This window comes from Rutidosis leptorrhynchoides, chromosome 7 (assembly GCF_046630445.1).
Source record: "Rutidosis leptorrhynchoides isolate AG116_Rl617_1_P2 chromosome 7, CSIRO_AGI_Rlap_v1, whole genome shotgun sequence".
Lineage (NCBI taxonomy): Eukaryota > Viridiplantae > Streptophyta > Magnoliopsida > Asterales > Asteraceae > Rutidosis > Rutidosis leptorrhynchoides.
The window spans coordinates 14,801,609-14,821,288 of record NC_092339.1 but is presented as its reverse complement, the minus strand read 5'-3'; the positions used below and the strand labels follow the sequence as shown (position 1 = coordinate 14,821,288).

The 19,680-nt window shown below is 33.8% G+C and overlaps 1 protein-coding gene across 1 annotated transcript; it reads right to left on the bottom strand.

Moving 5' to 3' along the window:
* Positions 1–201: 201 nt before the first annotated feature.
* LOC139858961 (ethylene-responsive transcription factor ERF084-like) lies at positions 202–852 on the bottom strand. The gene has a single exon (XM_071847787.1). It carries the CDS (start codon positions 850–852, stop codon positions 202–204), a length of 651 nt encoding a protein of 216 aa, XP_071703888.1.
* Between the last annotated feature and the right edge of the window lie 18,828 nt (positions 853–19,680).

Below are 19,680 nucleotides of genomic sequence, written 5' to 3'. Positions count from 1 at the left end.
TTCCCCCAACAATTTTCCACCGGAATAGTATAATTCTCACCGGCCGGAATAATTTAATTCTCACCGGACTTTAATCAAGCACCAAAATCACAAATTATTTAACATAGATATCCTTATATGATTAATATATGTCATATATAATATATGATTAAAATCATAATAATGTTACATGCATGCATACATACATTGATACATAACTAATTAAGGCACAAAACTAGTCCTTGCTTTTTTGTTATAACCACTACCAAGGTTCAAACCAAGCTTCAAGTTCATATCTTTACTGTTATCATTCTGATTTATTTTCATCATCATAGATGAAGTACTACTAAACAGTTGATCAATTGAAGAAACTGCATGACATTTACTTGTGGTCCCACTAGTCCCACCAGATATCTTTTTGGGTCCCACCGGGGTACACGGTGGAAACACCGACGGAATCTCGAAATTAGTCCTCGCTTTAGACCCTCTAAGGCGTCTAGCAGCGGCATCATACGCACGTGCGGCTTCTTCAGCCGTATCAAACGTTCCTAACCAATGTCTGCACCGTCCTATTCTGTCACGGATCTCCGCCGACCACCGTCCCCATGGCCGTTTTCTTACGCCTCTATAACTCTTTTCCGGTACCGGTGATTGTGGTGCTGATTTTGAGCTTGAGTTTGATTCTTGTTCGACGTCGTTTTGGGTAGTGATGATTGTGGGTTTGCCAAAGAGGATGTGTTCGCCGACGATGGCGGCGATGCCGTCTAGGGTGGTGGGAGGATGGTCGTGAAGTGGTGGATTTTGATCGGGGAATGATGGGGTTTGATGGTTGTAGTGATGAAGGAGATGATTGGGTTGGAAGTAGATGCTCATTGTTACAGTATTTTAATATTGAAATTTAATTTAAATTTAATTTTAAATAGCGGATTTCAGAAAAAGGTAACAGTAAGATGATTGTGAACTACTAGTAGTGTTGGATGTGGTATCTTTGAGTGAAATGGAGTGGTATATATATATATATATATATATATATATATATATATATATATATATATATATATATATATATGAGGTTTTGCATGAGACTGACAATTGTACTCCTACTCGTTGCCTATTTTACAGTACGTAGCATTCCAACCATGACATATTTTTTCAGATTAACACACTGTTACATCAAAGTCACATCACCATTCTCTTCTCATTTTTTTCATATCACTAACCCATCACGTATCACTCCCAACTATCACACCATTTCTCAACCACTAAAAATTAATTAATTAAATCATGGTACACAACTAGATGCAAAATGTACAAGTAAATAAAACAAATTCAGTCGTGATAGTTTATGCTTGAAATCTACGAATTGGTTGGCAATGGAATATTGGCAGTCGATTAGCAATATGCTCCTAGTGGTGTTAATATTTGGCTAGCAATATTGGCAAAGGATTAACAATCCCTTGGGAGTCCTCTAACTTGGTTCGAGAATAGAGGTCCGAATGTCTGATTCATCTTATATCCATTCGATCTGATTTATTAATATGGATATGGATATAAATAATAGTATTAGTATAAATGAATGATAAGAGGAATAGTGCAAATTAGTAGATCGAAAATAAAATGACAATTTATTATCTATGAATATTTATTTACCACTCGAAAAACTATAAATATATATATTTACTAAAATTTATATATTTACGAAAATATATACAATCTACATATCCTTATACAAAATATTACTTTATAAATAGTAAAATGTAATCAAATATATATGAATTATGAAAATACATATATACAAATTTCGTAAGTTATAAAATATTAAATATTAAACTACTATTACATGTAACATTAGTTAAACACACACACACACATGAGAATATGTATGAGGATATATATATATATCCTCATACATTGTAAAGTACTCTGTATCAAACTATTACATGAAACGTAAGTTAAAACATACATATTTTGCTCAATTGACAATAACGGTTACACGTTTTTGTGTATTAATAATTTTTTTTAAATTACGTTATATTTATGTTAGTTATAATACTTTCATGAGCTCATTTCATAATAGAAATATTTTTTAAAAAAATTAAACATCACACGGATATCCGTTACCCGCATAATCTAACAAATATATATAAACATGAATGGATAACAGATATTGATATAGATTTAAATAATTAAATGGATATGATATTGGTATAAAATCACTCGATCCATATCCGATCCATTGTCATCTCAACTAGTAAATATTTAATAAAAAAAAATAGACTAATGAGACGCCTGGATGGAGAACGAGGTGATCGACCGCTCGGGTCACAAGGTTTTCAATGGCCCAATTTATTTTATATATATACAAAATCAGAGATTTGAGAAACATGGAACTAGAGAACCACAACTAAAGCAGCGACAGTGAAACACAATAGACACAAAAACAACAATCAAATGCCCTATAAAAAGAAGAAATTAAGTCAACCAACATTCTAAAGGCCAAAATGGCCCTTTTTAATATGCTTATATTCAAGGTTGATCTCGTTTGAACATTTTTGAGGATATCTCGGCATCTCGAAAATTTCTCGGGGAAATCTCGGATGTTGACTTACGTTGACTTTTAAGTTTTTTAATATAAATATAAATATATTTATAAATATTTGTATATTTATATATACTTTTATGAGATTTGACATAAAACATCCAAAAAATGAGTGAGAAAACCCGAGAAATTACTATAATTTTATGAGAAAATCCAAGATATGACCGAGAAAATCCGATAAATTGTGGCTTTAACCAAGTTTGACCTCGTTGACTGAAAAATCTCGGGAGATGGACATCTCGTCTCGGCTGCCTTCCAAAAACGAGATCTCGGAGAGAAATAAGGAGATTTACAACACTGCTTATATTATTCGTTATGGCATAAAGACCCTTTTTAAATAGTTAATATTATCTATTACGGCCTAAGGACCTTTTTCATTTTGTTCTAGGTATTTCAATTTTCGGACCGGTCCTGAATAGACTCTATTATTGAGGTACAAGAGCACCGAAAGTGATGACATGTCAAATTTTGTGTTTACGTTAATGTTATTTGAGAACTTTAAAAAGAAAAAATGGAGTAGTATACCAGTGTTTTAATTCAGCATTCAGGAGCATTATATATATGGACCGATGAGAGAAATCAAACCTAACAATTATTTTCAGGTATCAATGGCAATGGCCACCCGATTCAGCATATATCCATTTGATCCACCCATTTCGTGATGAATATGGATAAATCTAAATAGATATGGGTATTGATATGGATGAACGTAAATGGATATGGGTATGGATATGGATGAACCTAAATGGATATTGGTATGGATATGGATGAATCTAAATGGATATGGGTATAGATATGGATATGGATATGGATGAACCTAAATGGATATGGATATGGATATGTATATGGATATGGACATGGATGAAAAGTGTCATCCATGAATATATTCATTAACACCTGAAATACGAATACAAATACAAAAACACAAATATATGCCTACATATTTACTATTATAAATGCATTTACCGTTAGACATACAATTTGTTTTCAATATTATAATGAAATAACTATGATATATTACAATAAAACGCGTATCTAACAAAATAAACGAACAAATTACATATTTAATTTTTCATACTCTACATTTAATAATAAATTTAACACATGTGTTATATCTTCGAAAAAGATTACACATTCTCGTGGATATATTTTGATTATGCCGAGTTATATGTAGTGTTGCTATACAACGTTTTTGTTTTTATCACATATTAGAAAATATTATACTATCTATGTCTCATCTTATGTGTCCATCTTTCTGTTTTGGGATGTCACGTTTCAAGTGTCAACTTGATGTTTCAACCAATTAGAAGAAATTATTCTGTATGGAGAAGATTTCTAATTAGTGAAGAATGAAGTTAATGAAATTTTTTAAAATGTTGTACAAAAAGTAAATGAACATTTGTAGTGGGACGGAGGAGTAATATATTTTTAATATTTATGGATATCCATTAACCCTCTTCATCTAGTGGATATGAATATGAATGGATGAACAACAATTAAATAAATATGAATATGGATATGGATGTGAATGAACAAAAAGTAAATGATTATAAATATAGATATGAATATGCATCACATGTTTCATATCTGATCAATTGTCATCTTTTAGGAACTTAAAAAAACAATGAGAAGAAATCAATTAATATCAATATGAAAAAATACGAATAATATAATAATAATAATAATAATAATAATAATAATAATAATAATAATAATAATAATAATAATAATAATAATAATAATAGATAAATAAATAAATAATAAATAAATACTCCGTAAATTAAAGAAATGGAAGAAAGATTTGTATTTAGATTACGATGAGACCCACAATCCGTCATCTATAGTCATTCACACACGGTTGTAATCCCATTACCTTCTAATCTAAATCTAAATGACATATATATCCCTTTGAGCTCTTTTCATTGTCACTTTAATTCAAAGGGTAATTTGGGGTTAAAACTATACTGATTTGAAGGGTGTACATAATCTCGAGAATATGGATGAACCCCAGCCGTTGATTACTTGATTTAATATATGGAGCGTCACGATTGCGTACGATAAGAAGATTTTGTATCGTTTGACAGTTTCGAAAAGGGGATGATTACTGCGTTTAACCGGGGGAATTTTCAGGTGAGATGGAGGTGCAGAGATGGGACCATGGGGTTGAAGACAAATGTGCTTGTGGGGGGTTTATTTGAATTACGAGGTTACATATATATTGGTGGTGCATGGTGGAAGATCGTATGTGCAGCAATTAATATGTGGATCTTTTCTTAGTCCACGTCAACCTTTTTTGGTTGAAATTAATTAAAGATTGTATTCTTTTTCTAGATTGTTATTTATTGCTTGAAATATCATTATTATAAATGTTCAGTTCACCTACACCAATTGACAAATTCTAATATTTAACTCACCTACACCAAATTCTACTAGTAGTAAGGTACTAAATTACTAAGACCATTTTTAACCCTGCCTGTGACGTCACAGGCAGGTTGTACACTTTTTGGCCAAAAAGTGCAATCTGCCTCTGACGTGGCAGTGTCACCATCTGACACCAAAATAACTCTGACGCCCCTCCAGTGTCAAACAGGTCCCACCAATTTATTTTTTCTTTTTCTTTTTTATTTTATTAACCATACAAATTATATTTCATAAGTTTTGTGCAGCTTCTTCACGATTTCTTGGAATATAAATTCGTGATTTTGGAACACGATTGGATTCGACTTCGTCATCATCATCTTCTAAATGTTGAATTAGTGCAATAATACGCTCGTCTTCCGAATCGGAATCGAAACTAAGTAAATATGATGCCATGAACGAAAAATACTTGATGATGAGAGAAATTTATATGATTTAAGGGATATAATTTAAAGAAAAATAAAGAGAATGAGTGTGTTAAAGGTGTAGAATGGATGGGTTTATATAGATAATAATATATAGAGTTTTAAAAAAAAAAAAAAAAGTAAAAAAAAAAAAATAGCCGTTGTGTAACGGCATAAAATATGAGCCAATCAGAGAAAGCCACGTCGCCCTGACGCCACCCAACTGTCGCGTGAAAACGGTGACTGACGCCCCACCTTCGTCAGCGGTAACGCCCCACTAGGGGCGTCAGAGGGCGTCACCGGACGCCAGCGCGTCTGACGGGACCCCTCTGACGCCTGGTTAAAAATGGTCTAATGAGGCCCGGTCAAGATGACATTCCAACGTGGACTAGTTGGATGTGGCATAACTATTAACTAGATTCCTTCTAAAATTGTGTTATTTTAATTACTTGCAATGCCCAATTCTATATCGGTGTTTCAAGTATTGACACACAGACGAATCATTAGTCAAAGCCCGGATACAGTTTATGTATTGTGTATAGAAAGTGAAGAATCGGTTGATCATCTATTATTATTACAATGACCTTTAAAGTGTGGACGTCATTATTTTATTGATGGAATTTGGAATGGATTATCTAGGGCTCACTCAACCAATTCTGAAATGATTGGCACTATGGAATAGGAATTGGCGACTCTAAATTTTAATGCTTAATTAGCCCGGCTATAATTTGAGCTTTGCGGATTGCACGAAACATTATTAATTTTAGAGGCGAGTTTTCATGTTGGACTTTCATGGTCCGAGACGTGAATATTAAAGTGTTCATATGGGTAACGGACAAGTGTTTGGTTTTTTTTTTTTTAACAACGATTGGGATCACCCGAGGGGGACTAAACCACCCGTTGCGATCATCTCCCGTTTCGATTATGCCGATGCAGCGATAATAACCCCGCCCCTATCGCTGCCCGATAGAAAACCTTGAAAACGATCCAACGTGCCACATGGATTAAATTGTGTTTTTAATTAACGTTTAGTTGAGATGGTCGATTTTTTAATTAAAAGAAAACACTCTAAATTATTTATCACCTAAATCTTTTTTTTTCCTCTTCATATAGTGAGTTTTAAACTTAAAAACTGTTGTTATCAAATCACAATAACTACGATTATTAATTAACTTATTTTTTCATTATATAAGAAAAACGGATAATATTTAGTTATGAATTCATTTTGTTATATGTATTTTATTTTATCTTCGCGAAAACAAATTTTTTATAATTAATGATAGCTATCATAAAAAATGAAAGATCCCGAAAAAAACAAAACAAACCCCGACAAGCCTCACAACTAGAAAACAAATAAAGAAACAAACATCAACGAACCGAAACCAACTAAACCTATGTAGGATTAATGTGCAAGGTACAACATATAACTATATGGTCAACTTCATTTGAGCCTTCGGGGTCACACACATATACACCGAGACGTCAAATAAAATATATATATGATGTATATATATTACTCAAGTAACAAAATAGTAAATCGAAATTAATTCATTTACTATTCATATGAATAGTAAATGAATCGAAATTAATTAATTTTCTATTCACAAGAAAGCGACATAGAAATTATTAATTATAAGTTACATAACATACCCCTGAAGTATTTGAGAAATACAACTTTATGATATATATTCGTTCTAATTTGGATTCACGGATTTTTCATAAAGGTTCACGGGTGTTTTGAAAAAATATCTTTATATATTGCACCAAATTAGTTCATATCGTATTCTTTCAGTGAACTAAAAAAAACACATATTACATATTTTGATTTCATAATATTAACCAAAGGTTGATTAATATTACTTGGGTTTGGACTAGCATCCATTGACGGTCGTTTGAAGTGTAGTGTGGACTATCCAAAGAGACGGTCATACTTTTGATCGTAAGTTTCTCTCTGTCTCATCAATTCTTCAAGAAAGGTATATCGTTAACTCCTCTTTTGTTTTATATTCATGACAATTATTATGATGTAACTGGATCATTGGGAAAGATTAATCGTGTGCATGTTTCATTAAATAAGTGAAAATTTAATCTTGTTAAATTTTGTTCATAAAATAATAAAAGGTTATTATTTTAATTATCCGCTGCGTTAATCTGTTTTGGTAAAAGTACACACGATTTTCCAACAGTGGTATCCGAGCCGCTATTACACCATCTTAATTGTCGCGTGATTTTCTTTAGATTTAGCTTTGTGGTGAATTGGTAAAAGTCGAAACCTTTTTGGTTTTTAAAGTCAACACGGTTGATTTAGACTTAACCTTATGATGAACAAATATGATTGAAAGATAATCACTATTTTAAATTGTAGATTTAATTGTTATGGCTTAAATATTTATTATAATTGTTGATTGTTGTATTCCATGGTTATACACATGCATTGTAACCATGGACAAGCCATATATAAGTTTTAATAATGTAGTTATTAAAATTGTGATTGCATACATAGCCCGTAATGTCCCGACCTATGTGATTGTTGTGATTGTTGATTACGGCAATATTATGTCATGTTGATTATTTATTTTATTAGAAAGGTCATTTTGAAGCCAAAGTTGTATTATATTTATTTTTACATTTTCATAGTATTGTATTTAAGTTTATTCTAAATTGTAAAAATATTAGATTAGTTGTATTTTTCAATTTTAAATAAATGTAATAAGATGAAGATTAAAGATAAAGATGCAACGTGGAGTTTGACTTAGAAGATAGCGAACAAGTCAATTTGACAACGATGACGTTTGTCAAGTTTTCACTTGATTCTTGAATTAAGTGGGAGCTATGATATTACCCTTAGTTTGACCCCTTGATCTCATGTCGGCTCATGGGATCAAGCATAGGATTTTTGGGCTAGGCTATGTGTGTGTGATGCATGATATGGTTGTGTTTTAATTTTGCATTTATATATAATTGTTGATTAGAATATATATGCTGAATGTTTTTGATGAAAACATTAAATAAAACTGGTAACGAATTTAAAATATTAAAATTGATGATTTTAAAAAAATTTAAACTCTAACGAGTTTAAAGTTAAATAATTTTGAGACTTAAATTACATATGTTTTTGATGGAAACATTAAATAAAACTCTAAACGAGTTTCAAAGATTAAAATTGATGATTTTAAAATAAGTTAAACTCTAACGAGTTTAATGTTAAATGATTTTGAAAGTCAAATAATATATATGGACGACATCTTTTAAAACTGTTTTGAAACGATACACGTTTGTGTATTTGTTATTTTTATATCCTATAAATTAAATAACAAATTAGATCACAAACATAATCGACATATACAATTGGTTAAAATATTTTTTTAACTAATAGTGTAGCGAATCTTGTGTGCATGCATTATTCGTTGACACAAATGTTTTCCAAATACCCGTCAAATTTAAGTCATGCCATCCAATTAGCTTGCAAACACTCCTCGTTATTTTTCTGATCTAGTGAGACTAGGCTGAATTATAGCCACGAGGTGAATTTTTCGATCTAGTGAGACTAGCGTGAATTTTCACTGTTTCTGATGTCAAAGCAGAGGGGTATAAAATACTATTAATTTTTACAAGGAAAAACTATTAAATATGATACAATTTTACACAAGATATTTATTTATTTATAGAATGGATATACTTAAACCTTGCTACAACACTTATAGGTAGTGTACCTAATCGTAAAGTAGTGTAGTTTTTAGTAAGTCCAGTTCGTTCCACAGGAAAATCTTTAAACAAAGCTCAACGCTATATTAGTTTACTTTTATAAAAATACAAATATATATATAAGTAATATTATTATTATAAAAAGGGGGTTTTTACCGTTTAATGTGAAATGTCCCGTTCTTATTGATTAAAAACGTTCCATATTAATTGATTTCGTTGCGAGGTTTTGACCTCTATATGAGACGTTTTTCAAAGACTGCATTCATTTTTAAACAAACCATAACCTTTATTTCATCAATAAAGGTTTAAAAAGCTTTACGTAGATTATCAAATAATGATAATCTAAAATATCCTGTTTACACACGACCATTACATAATGGTTTACAATACAAATATGTTACAACAAAATAAGTTTCTTGAATGCAGTTTTTACACAATATCATACAAGCATGGACTCCAAATCTTGTCCTTATTTAAGTATGCGACAGCGGAAGCTCTTAATAATCACCTGAGAATAAACATGCTTAAAACGTCAACAAAAATGTTGGTGAGTTATAGGTTTAACCTATATATATCAAATCGTAACAATAGACCACAAGATTTCATATTTCAATACACATCCCATACATAGAGATAAAAATCATTCATATGGTGAACACCTGGTAACCGACAATAACAAGATGCATATATAAGAATATCCCCATCATTCCGGGACACCCTTCGGATATGATATAAATTTCGAAGTACTAAAGCATCCGGTACTTTGGATGGGGTTTGTTAGGCCCAATAGATCTATCTTTAGGATTCGCGTCAATTAGGGTGTCTGTTCCCTAATTCTTAGATTACCAGACTTAATAAAAAGGGGCATATTCGATTTCGATAATTCAACCATAGAATGTAGTTTCACGTACTTGTGTCTATTTTGTAAATCATTTATAAAACCTGCATGTATTCTCATCCCAAAAATATTAGATTTTAAAAGTGGGACTATAACTCACTTTCACAGATTTTTACTTCGTCGGGAAGTAATACTTGACCACTGGTTGATTCACGAACCTATAACAATATATACATATATATATCAAAGTATGTTCAAAATATATTTACAACACTTTTAATATATTTTGATGTTTTAAGTTTATTAAGTCAGCTGTCCTCGTTAGTAACCTACAACTAGTTGTCCACAGTTAGATGTACAGAAATAAATCGATAAATATTATCTTGAATCAATCCACGATCCAGTGTATACGTATCTCAGTATTGATCACAACTCAAACTATATATATTTTGGAATCAACCTCAACCCTGTATAGCTAACTCCAACATTCACATATAGAGTGTCTATGGTTGTTCCGAAATATATATAGATGTGTCGACATGATAGGTCGAAACATTGTATACGTGTCTATGGTATCTCAAGATTACATAATATACAATACAAGTTGATTAAGTTATGGTTGGAATAGATTTGTTACCAATTTTCACGTAGCTAAAATGAGAAAAATTATCCAATCTTGTTTTACCCATAACTTCTTCATTTTAAATCCGTTTTGAGTGAATCAAATTGCTATGGTTTCATATTGAACTCTATTTTATGAATCTAAACAGAAAAGTATAGGTTTATAATCGGAAAAATAAGTTACAAGTCATTTTTGTAAAGGTAGTCATTTCAGTCGAAAGAACGACGTCTAGATGACCATTTTAGAAAACATACTTCCACTTTGAGTTTAATCATAATTTTTGGATATAGTTTCATGTTCATAATAAAAATCATTTTCTCAGAATAACAACTTTAAAATCAAAGTTTATCATAGTTTGTAATTAACTAACCCAAAACAGCCCGCGGTGTTACTACGACGGCGTAAATCCAGTTTTACGGTGTTTTTTCGTGTTTCCAGGTTTTAAATCATTAAGTTAGCATATCATATAGATATAGAACATGTGTTTAGTTGATTTTAAAAGTCAAGTTAGAAGGATTAACTTTTGTTTGCGAACAAGTTTAGAATTAACTAAACTATGTTCTAGTGATTACAAGTTTAAACCTTCGAATAAGATAGCTTTATATGTATGAATTGAATGATGTTATGAACATCATTACTACCTTAAGTTCCTTGGATAAACCTACTGGAAAAGAGAAAAATGGATCTAGCTTCAATGGATCCTTGGATGGCTCGAAGTTCTTGAAGCAGAATCATGACACGAAAACAAGTTCAAGTAAGATCATCACTTGAAATAAGATTGTTATAGTTATAGAAATTGAACCAAAGTTTGAATATGATTATTACCTTGTATTAGAATGATAACCTACTGTAAGAAACAAAGATTTCTTGAGGTTGGATGATCACCTTACAAGATTGGAAGTGAGCTAGCAAACTTGAAAGTATTCTTGATTTTATGAAACTAGAACTTTTGGAGTTTATGAAGAACACTTAGAACTTGAAGATAGAACTTGAGAGAGATCAATTAGATGAAGAAAATTGAAGAATGAAAGTGTTTGTAGGTGTTTTTGGTCGTTGGTGTATGGATTAGATATAAAGGATATGTAATTTTGTTTTCATGTAAATAAGTCATGAATGATTACTCATATTTTTGTAATTTTATGAGATATTTCATGCTAGTTGCCAAATGATGGTTCCCACATGTGTTAGGTGACTCACATGGGCTGCTAAGAGCTGATCATTGGAGTGTATATACCAATAGTACATACATCTAAAAGCTGTGTATTGTACGAGTACGAATACGGGTGCATACGAGTAGAATTGTTGATGAAACTGAACGAGGATGTAATTGTAAGCATTTTTGTTAAGTAGAAGTATTTTGATAAGTGTATTAAAGTCTTTCAAAAGTGTATAAATACATATTAAAACACTACATGTATATACATTTTAACTTAGTCGTTAAGTCATCGTTAGTCGTTACATGTAAATGTTGTTTTGAAACCTTTAGGTTAACGATCTTGTTAAATGTTGTTAACCCAATGTTTATAATATCAAAAGAGATTTTAAATTCTTATATTATCATGATATTATGATGTACGAATATCTCTTAATATGATATATATACATTAAATGTCGTTACAACGATAATCGTTACATATATGTCTCGTTTCAAAATTATTAAGTTAGTAGTCTTGTTTTTACATATGTAGTTCATTGTTAATATACTTAATGATATGTTTAATTATCATAATATAATGTTAACTATATATATAACCATATATATGTCATCATATAGTTTTTACAAGTTTTAACGTTCGTGAATCACCGGTCAACTTGGGTGGTCAATTGTCTATATGAAACCTATTTCAATTAATCAAGTCTTAACAAGTTTGATTGCTTAACATGTTGGAAACATTTAATCATGTAAACATCAATCTCAATTAATATATATAAACATGGAAAAGTTCGGGTCACTACAGTACCTACCCGTTAAATAAATTTCGTCCCGAAATTTTAAGCTGTTGAAGGTGTTGACGAATCTTCTGGAAATAGATGCGGGTATTTCTTCTTCATCTGATCTTCACGCTCCCAGGTGAACTCGAGTCCTCTACGAGCATTCCATCGAACCTTAACAATTGGTATCTTGTTTTGCTTAAGTCTTTTAACCTCACGATCCATTATTTCGACGGGTTCTTCGATGAATTGGAGTTTTTCGTTGATTTGGATTTCATCTAACGGAATAGTGAGATCTTCTTTAGCAAAACATTTCTTCAAATTCGAGACGTGGAAAGTGTTATGTACAGCCGCGAGTTGTTGAGGTAACTCAAGTCGGTAAGCTACTGGTCCGACACGATCAATAATCTTGAATGGTCCAATATACCTTGGATTTAATTTCCCTCGTTTACCAAATCGAACAACGCCTTTCCAAGGTGAAACTTTAAGCATGACCATCTCTCCAATTTCAAATTCTATATCTTTTCTTTTAATGTCAGCGTAGCTCTTTTGTCGACTTTGGGCGGTTTTCAACCGTTGTTGAATTTGGATGATCTTCTCGGTAGTTTCTTGTATAATCTCCGGACCCGTAATCTGTCTATCCCCCACCTCACTCCAACAAATCGGAGACCTGCACTTTCTACCATAAAGTGCTTCAAACGGCGCCATCTCAATGCTTGAATGGTAGCTGTTGTTGTAGGAAAATTCTGCTAACGGTAGATGTCGATCCCAACTGTTTCCGAAATCAATAACACATGCTCGTAGCATGTCTTCAAGCGTTTGTATCGTCCTTTCGCTCTGCCCATCAGTTTGTGGATGATAGGCAGTACTCATGTCTAGACGAGTTCCTAATGCTTGCTGTAATGTCTGCCAGAATCTTGAAATAAATCTGCCATCCCTATCAGAGATAATAGAGATTGGTATTCCATGTCTGGAGACGACTTCCTTCAAATACAGTCGTGCTAACTTCTCCATCTTGTCATCTTCTCTTATTGGTAGGAAGTGTGCTGATTTGGTGAGACGATCAACTATTACCCAAATAGTATCAAAACCACTTGCAGTCCTTGGCAATTTAGTGATGAAATCCATGGTAATGTTTTCCCATTTCCATTCCGGGATTTCGGGTTGTTGAAGTAGACCTGATGGTTTCTGATGCTCAGCTTTGACCTTAGAACACGTCAAACATTCTCCTACGTATTTAGCAACATCGGCTTTCATACCCGGCCACCAAAAATGTTTCTTGAGATCCTTGTACATCTTCCCCGTTCCAGGATGTATTGAGTATCTGGTTTTATGAGCTTCTCTAAGTACCATTTCTCTCATATCTCCAAATTTTGGTACCCAAATCCTTTCAGCCCTATACCGGGTTCCGTCTTCCCGAATATTAAGATGCTTCTCCGATCCTTTGGGTATTTCATCCTTTAAATTTCCCTCTTTTAAAACTCCTTGTTGCGCCTCCTTTATTTGAGTAGTAATGTTATTATGAATCATTATATTCATAGATTTTACTCGAATGGGTTCTCTATCCTTCCTGCTCAAGGCATCGGCTACCACATTTGCCTTCCCCGGGTGGTAACGAATCTCAAAATCGTAATCATTCAATAATTCAATCCACCTACGCTGCCTCATATTCAGTTGTTTCTGATTAAATATGTGTTGAAGACTTTTGTGGTCGGTATATATAATACTTTTGACCCCATATAAGTAGTGCCTCCAAGTCTTTAATGCAAAAACAACCGCGCCTAATTCCAAATCATGCGTCGTATAATTTTGTTCGTGAATCTTCAATTGTCTAGACGCATAAGCAATCACCTTCGTTCGTTGCATTAATACACAACCGAGACCTTGCTTTGATGCGTCACAATAAATCACAAAATCATCATTCCCTTCAGGCAATGACAATATAGGTGCCGTAGTTAGCTTTTTCTTCAATAACTGAAACGCTTTCTCTTGTTCATCATTCCATTCAAATTTCTTCCCTTTATGCGTTAATGCAGTCAAGGGTTTTGCTATTCTGGAAAAGTCTTGGATGAACCTTCTGTAGTAACCAGCTAGTCCTAAAAACTGGCGTATGTGTTTTGGAGTTTTCGGGGTTTCCCACTTTTCAACAGTTTCTATCTTTGCCGGATCCACCTTAATACCTTCTTTGTTCACTATGTGACCGAGGAATTGAACTTCTTCCAACCAAAATGCACACTTTGAAAACTTAGCGTACAATTCTTCCTTCCTCAATACTTCTAACACCTTTCTCAAATGTTCACCGTGTTCTTGGTCATTCTTTGAGTAAATAAGTATGTCATCAATGAAAACAATGACAAACTTGTCAAGGTATGGTCCACACACTCGGTTCATAAGGTCCATGAACACAGCTGGTGCATTAGTTAAACCAAACGGCATGACCATAAACTCGTAATGACCGTAACGTGTTCTGAAAGCAGTCTTTGGAATATCATCTTCTTTCACCCGCATTTGATGATACCCGGAACGTAAGTCAATCTTTGAATAAATAGACGAGCCTTGTAGTTGATCAAATAAGTCATCGATTCTCGGTAGTGGGTAGCTGTTCTTGATGGTAAGTTTGTTCAACTCTCGGTAGTCGATACACAACCTGAATGTACCATCTTTCTTCTTGACAAACAAAACAGGAGCTCCCCACGGTGATGTGCTTGGTCGAATGAAACCATGCTCTAAAAGTTCTTGTAATTGGCTTTGCAGTTCTTTCATCTCGCTGGGTGCGAGTCTGTAAGGAGCACGAGCTATTGGTGCAGCTCCTGGTACAAGATCTATTTGAAATTCAACGGATCGATGTGGGGGTAATCCCGGTAATTCTTTCGGAAATACATCGGGAAATTCTTTTGCAATGGGAACATCATTGATGCTCTTTTCTTCAGTTTGTACTTTCTCGACGTGTGCTAGAACAGCATAGCAACCTTTTCTTATTAGTTTTTGTGCCTTCAAATTACTAATAAGATGTAGCTTCGTGTTGCCCTTTTCTCTGTACACCATTAAGGGTTTTCCTTTTTCTCGTATAATGCGAATTGCATTTTTGTAACAAACGATCTCCGCTTTCACTTCTTTCAACCAGTCCATACCGATTATCACATCAAAACTCCCTAACTCTACTGGTATCAAATCAATCTTAAATGTTTCGCTAACCAGTTTAATTTCTCGATTCCGACATATATTATCTGCTGAAATTAATTTACCATTTGCTAATTCGAGTAAAAATTTACTATCCAAAGGCGTCAATGGACAACTTAATTTAGCAAAAAAATCTCTACTCATATAGCTTCTATCCGTACCCGAATCAAATAAAACGTAAGCAGATTTATTGTCAATAAGAAACGTACCCGTAACAAGCTCCGGGTCTTCCTGTGCCTCTACCGCATTAATATTGAAAACTCTTCCACGGCCTTGTCCATTCGTGTTCTCCTGGTTCGGGCAATTTCTAATAATGTGGCCTGGTTTTCCACATTTATAACAAACTACATTGGCATAACTTGCTCCGACACTACTTGCTCCACCATTACTCGTTCCGACACCATTTGTTCCTTTCGTTCTATTAACCCCTGGTCCGTAGACCTCACACTTCGCCGCGCTATGACCATTTCTTTTACACTTGTTGCAAAATTTGGTGCAGAACCCCGAGTGATTCTTTTCACACCTTTGGCATAGTTGCTTCTGATTGTTGTTGTTGTTGCGGTTATTATTGTTGTTGGGATGATTGTTGTAGTTGCTGTTGTTGTTGTTGTTGTTGTTGTTGTTGGGCCGTTTGTTGTAGTTGCGATTGATGTTGATATTGTTGGGATAATTGTTGCGATTATTGTTGTAATTGCTGTTGTTGTTGTATTGGTGATTCTTATCACCGTTTTCCTCCCACTTTCTTTTGACTTGCTTCACATTGGCCTCTTCAGCAGTCTGTTCTTTAATTCTTTCTTCAATCTGGTTCACTAGTTTGTGAGCCATTCTACATGCCTGTTGTATGGAGGCGGGCTCGTGTGAACTTATATCTTCTTGGATTCTTTCCGGTAATCCTTTCACAAACGCGTCGATCTTCTCTTCCTCATCTTCGAATGCTCCCGGACACAATAGGCACAATTCTGTGAATCGTCTTTCGTACGTGGTAATATCAAATCCTTGGGTTCGTAACCCTCTAAGTTCTGTCTTGAGCTTATTGACCTCGGTTCTGGGACGGTACTTCTCGTTCATCAAGTGCTTGAATGCTGACCACGGTAGTGCGTACGCATCATCTTGTCCCACTTGCTCTAGATAGGTATTCCACCATGTTAACGCAGAACCTGTGAAGGTATGCGTAGCGTACTTCACTTTGTCCTCTTCAGTACACTTACTTATGGCAAACACCGATTCAACCTTCTCGGTCCACCGTTTCAATCCGATCGGTCCTTCAGTTCCATCAAATTCCAAAGGTTTGCAGGCAGTGAATTCTTTGTAGGTGCATCCTACACGATTTCCTGTACTGCTAGATCCAAGGTTATTGTTGGTATGTAGCGCAGCCTGTACTGCGGCTATGTTTGAAGCTAGAAAAGTACGGAATTCCTCTTCATTCATATTCACGGTGTGTCGAGTAGTCGGTGCCATTTCCTTCAAAATAGTTAAATGGAACAAGTTAATCATACAGAATATTAAGAGTAGTTAATAGTATTTCGTAGCATAATATGAACTCATTTATAAAAGCTTTTTCTTCATATTAGCGTTTTATAAGTTTAAATTCGGGTAGTACCTACCCGTTAAGTTCATACTTAGTAGCTAATATACAATTCAACTACTACAATTCTATATGAAAAACTGATTATAATAATATTTCGCGTTCAAACTTTTATACAATATTTTACAAACTTACAATACCGCTTATTTTACATAAAGCATGAAATATAGCACATAATAACTTTGATACAAGATAGTTGTGAAGACAATTCTAGCTAGTACACAAGTCGTTCAGCAAAGGCAATAAAGACACGTAATTCATACGTCCAGAAACAAGTCATGCATTCTGGTTTTACTAAAACTACTTCCCATCCTTGGTCTTGTGCAACATAACCGTTATGGCCGTTGATAAGACAGCGTGTTGTAACGTCATCAAAGGGACGAGGGTTACGTAATGTCCAACAGTCCCGTAATAATCTAAAAACCTCATTTCTTACCCCAATTACCGACTCCGTCACTTGTGGAAACGTTTTGTTTAATAGTTGTAGCCCGATGTTCTTGTTCTCACTTTGGTGAGAAGCGAACATTACTAATCCGTAAGCATAACATGCTTCTTTATGTTGCATGTTAGCCGCTTTTTCTAAATCACGAAGTCCAATATTCGGATATATTGAGTCAAAATAATTTCTTAACCCGTTGCGTAAAATAGCATTTGGGTTTCCCGCAATATATGCGTCAAAGTAAACACATCGTAACTTATGGGTTTCCCAATGTGATATCCCCCATCTTTCAAACGAAAGTCTCTTATAAACCAAGACATTATTGGAACGTTCTTCGAATGTCTTACAAACTGATCTCGCCTTAAATAGTTGTGCCGAAGAATTCTGGCCGACTCTAGACAAGATTTCATCAATCATGTCTCCGGGTAGGTCTCTTAAAATATTGGGTTGTCTATCCATTTTGTGTTTTTAAACTGTAAAATAGACAAGAGTTAGATTCATAAAAAAAATACTTATTAATACAAGCAATTTTTACATATATCATAAAGCATAAGAACACTATATTCCATATATTACACCACACGAATACAACTATCTTATTCCGACTCGCTCGTTTCTTCTTCTTCGGTTTTGGTTCGTTTTGCCAAGTTTCTAGGGATATATGATGTTCCCCTAATACGACCCGTCGTTGTCCACATTGGTTTAGAAAAACCTGGTGGTTTAGAGGTTCCCGGGTCATTGTTACAACTTAAGGACTTCGGGGGTTGACGATACATATAAAGTTCATCGGGGTTGGAATTAGATTTCTCTATTTTTATGCCCTTTCCCTTATTATTTTCTTTTGCCTTTTTAAATTCAGTTGGGGTAATTTCTATAACATCATCGGAATTCTCGTCGGAATCCGATTCATCGGAGAATTGGTAATCCTCCCAATATTTTGCTTCCTTGGCGGAAACACCATTGACCATAATTAACTTTGGTCGGTTGGTTGAGGATTTTCTTTTACTTAACCGTTTTATTATTTCCCCCACCGGTTCTATTTCTTCATCCGGTTCCGATTCTTATTCCGGTTCCGATTCTTCTTCCGGTTCCGACTCTTCTTCCGGTTCCTCTTCGGGAACTTGTGAATCAGTCCACAAATCATTCCAATTTACATTTGTCTCTTCATTATTATTAGGTGAGTCAATGGGACTTGTTCTAGAGGTAGACATCTATCACATAATATCAAACACGTTAAGAGATTAATATATCACATAATATTCATATGTTAAAAATATATAGTTTCCAACAAAAATGTTAAGCAATCATTTTTAAAGAAAACACGATCGAAGTCCAGACTCACTAATGCATCCTAACAAACTCGATAAGACACACTAATGCAAATTTTCTGGTTCTCTAAGACCAACGCTCGGATACCAACTGAAATGTCCCGTTCTTATTGATTAAAAACGTTCCATATTAATTGATTTCGTTGCGAGGTTTTGACCTCTATATGAGACGTTTTTCAAAGACTGCATTCATTTTTAAACAAACCATAACCTTTATTTCATCAATAAAGGTTTAAAAAGCTTTACGTAGATTATCAAATAATGATAATCTAAAATATCCTGTTTACACACGACCATTACATAATGGTTTACAATACAAATATGTTACAACAAAATAAGTTTCTTGAATGCAGTTTTTACACAATATCATACAAGCATGGACTCCAAATCTTGTCCTTATTTAAGTATGCGACAGCGGAAGCTCTTAATAATCACCTGAGAATAAACATGCTTAAAACGTCAACAAAAATGTTGGTGAGTTATAGGTTTAACCTATATATATCAAATCGTAACAATAGACCACAAGATTTCATATTTCAATACACATCCCATACATAGAGATAAAAATCATTCATATGGTGAACACCTGGTAACCGACAATAACAAGATGCATATATAAGAATATCCCCATCATTCCGGGACACCCTTCGG

Excerpts from the sequence above, each read along its gene's own strand:
- LOC139858961 (XM_071847787.1), bottom strand. The coding sequence starts at position 852 with ATGAGCATCTACTTCCAACCCAATCATCTCCTTCATCACTACAACCAT.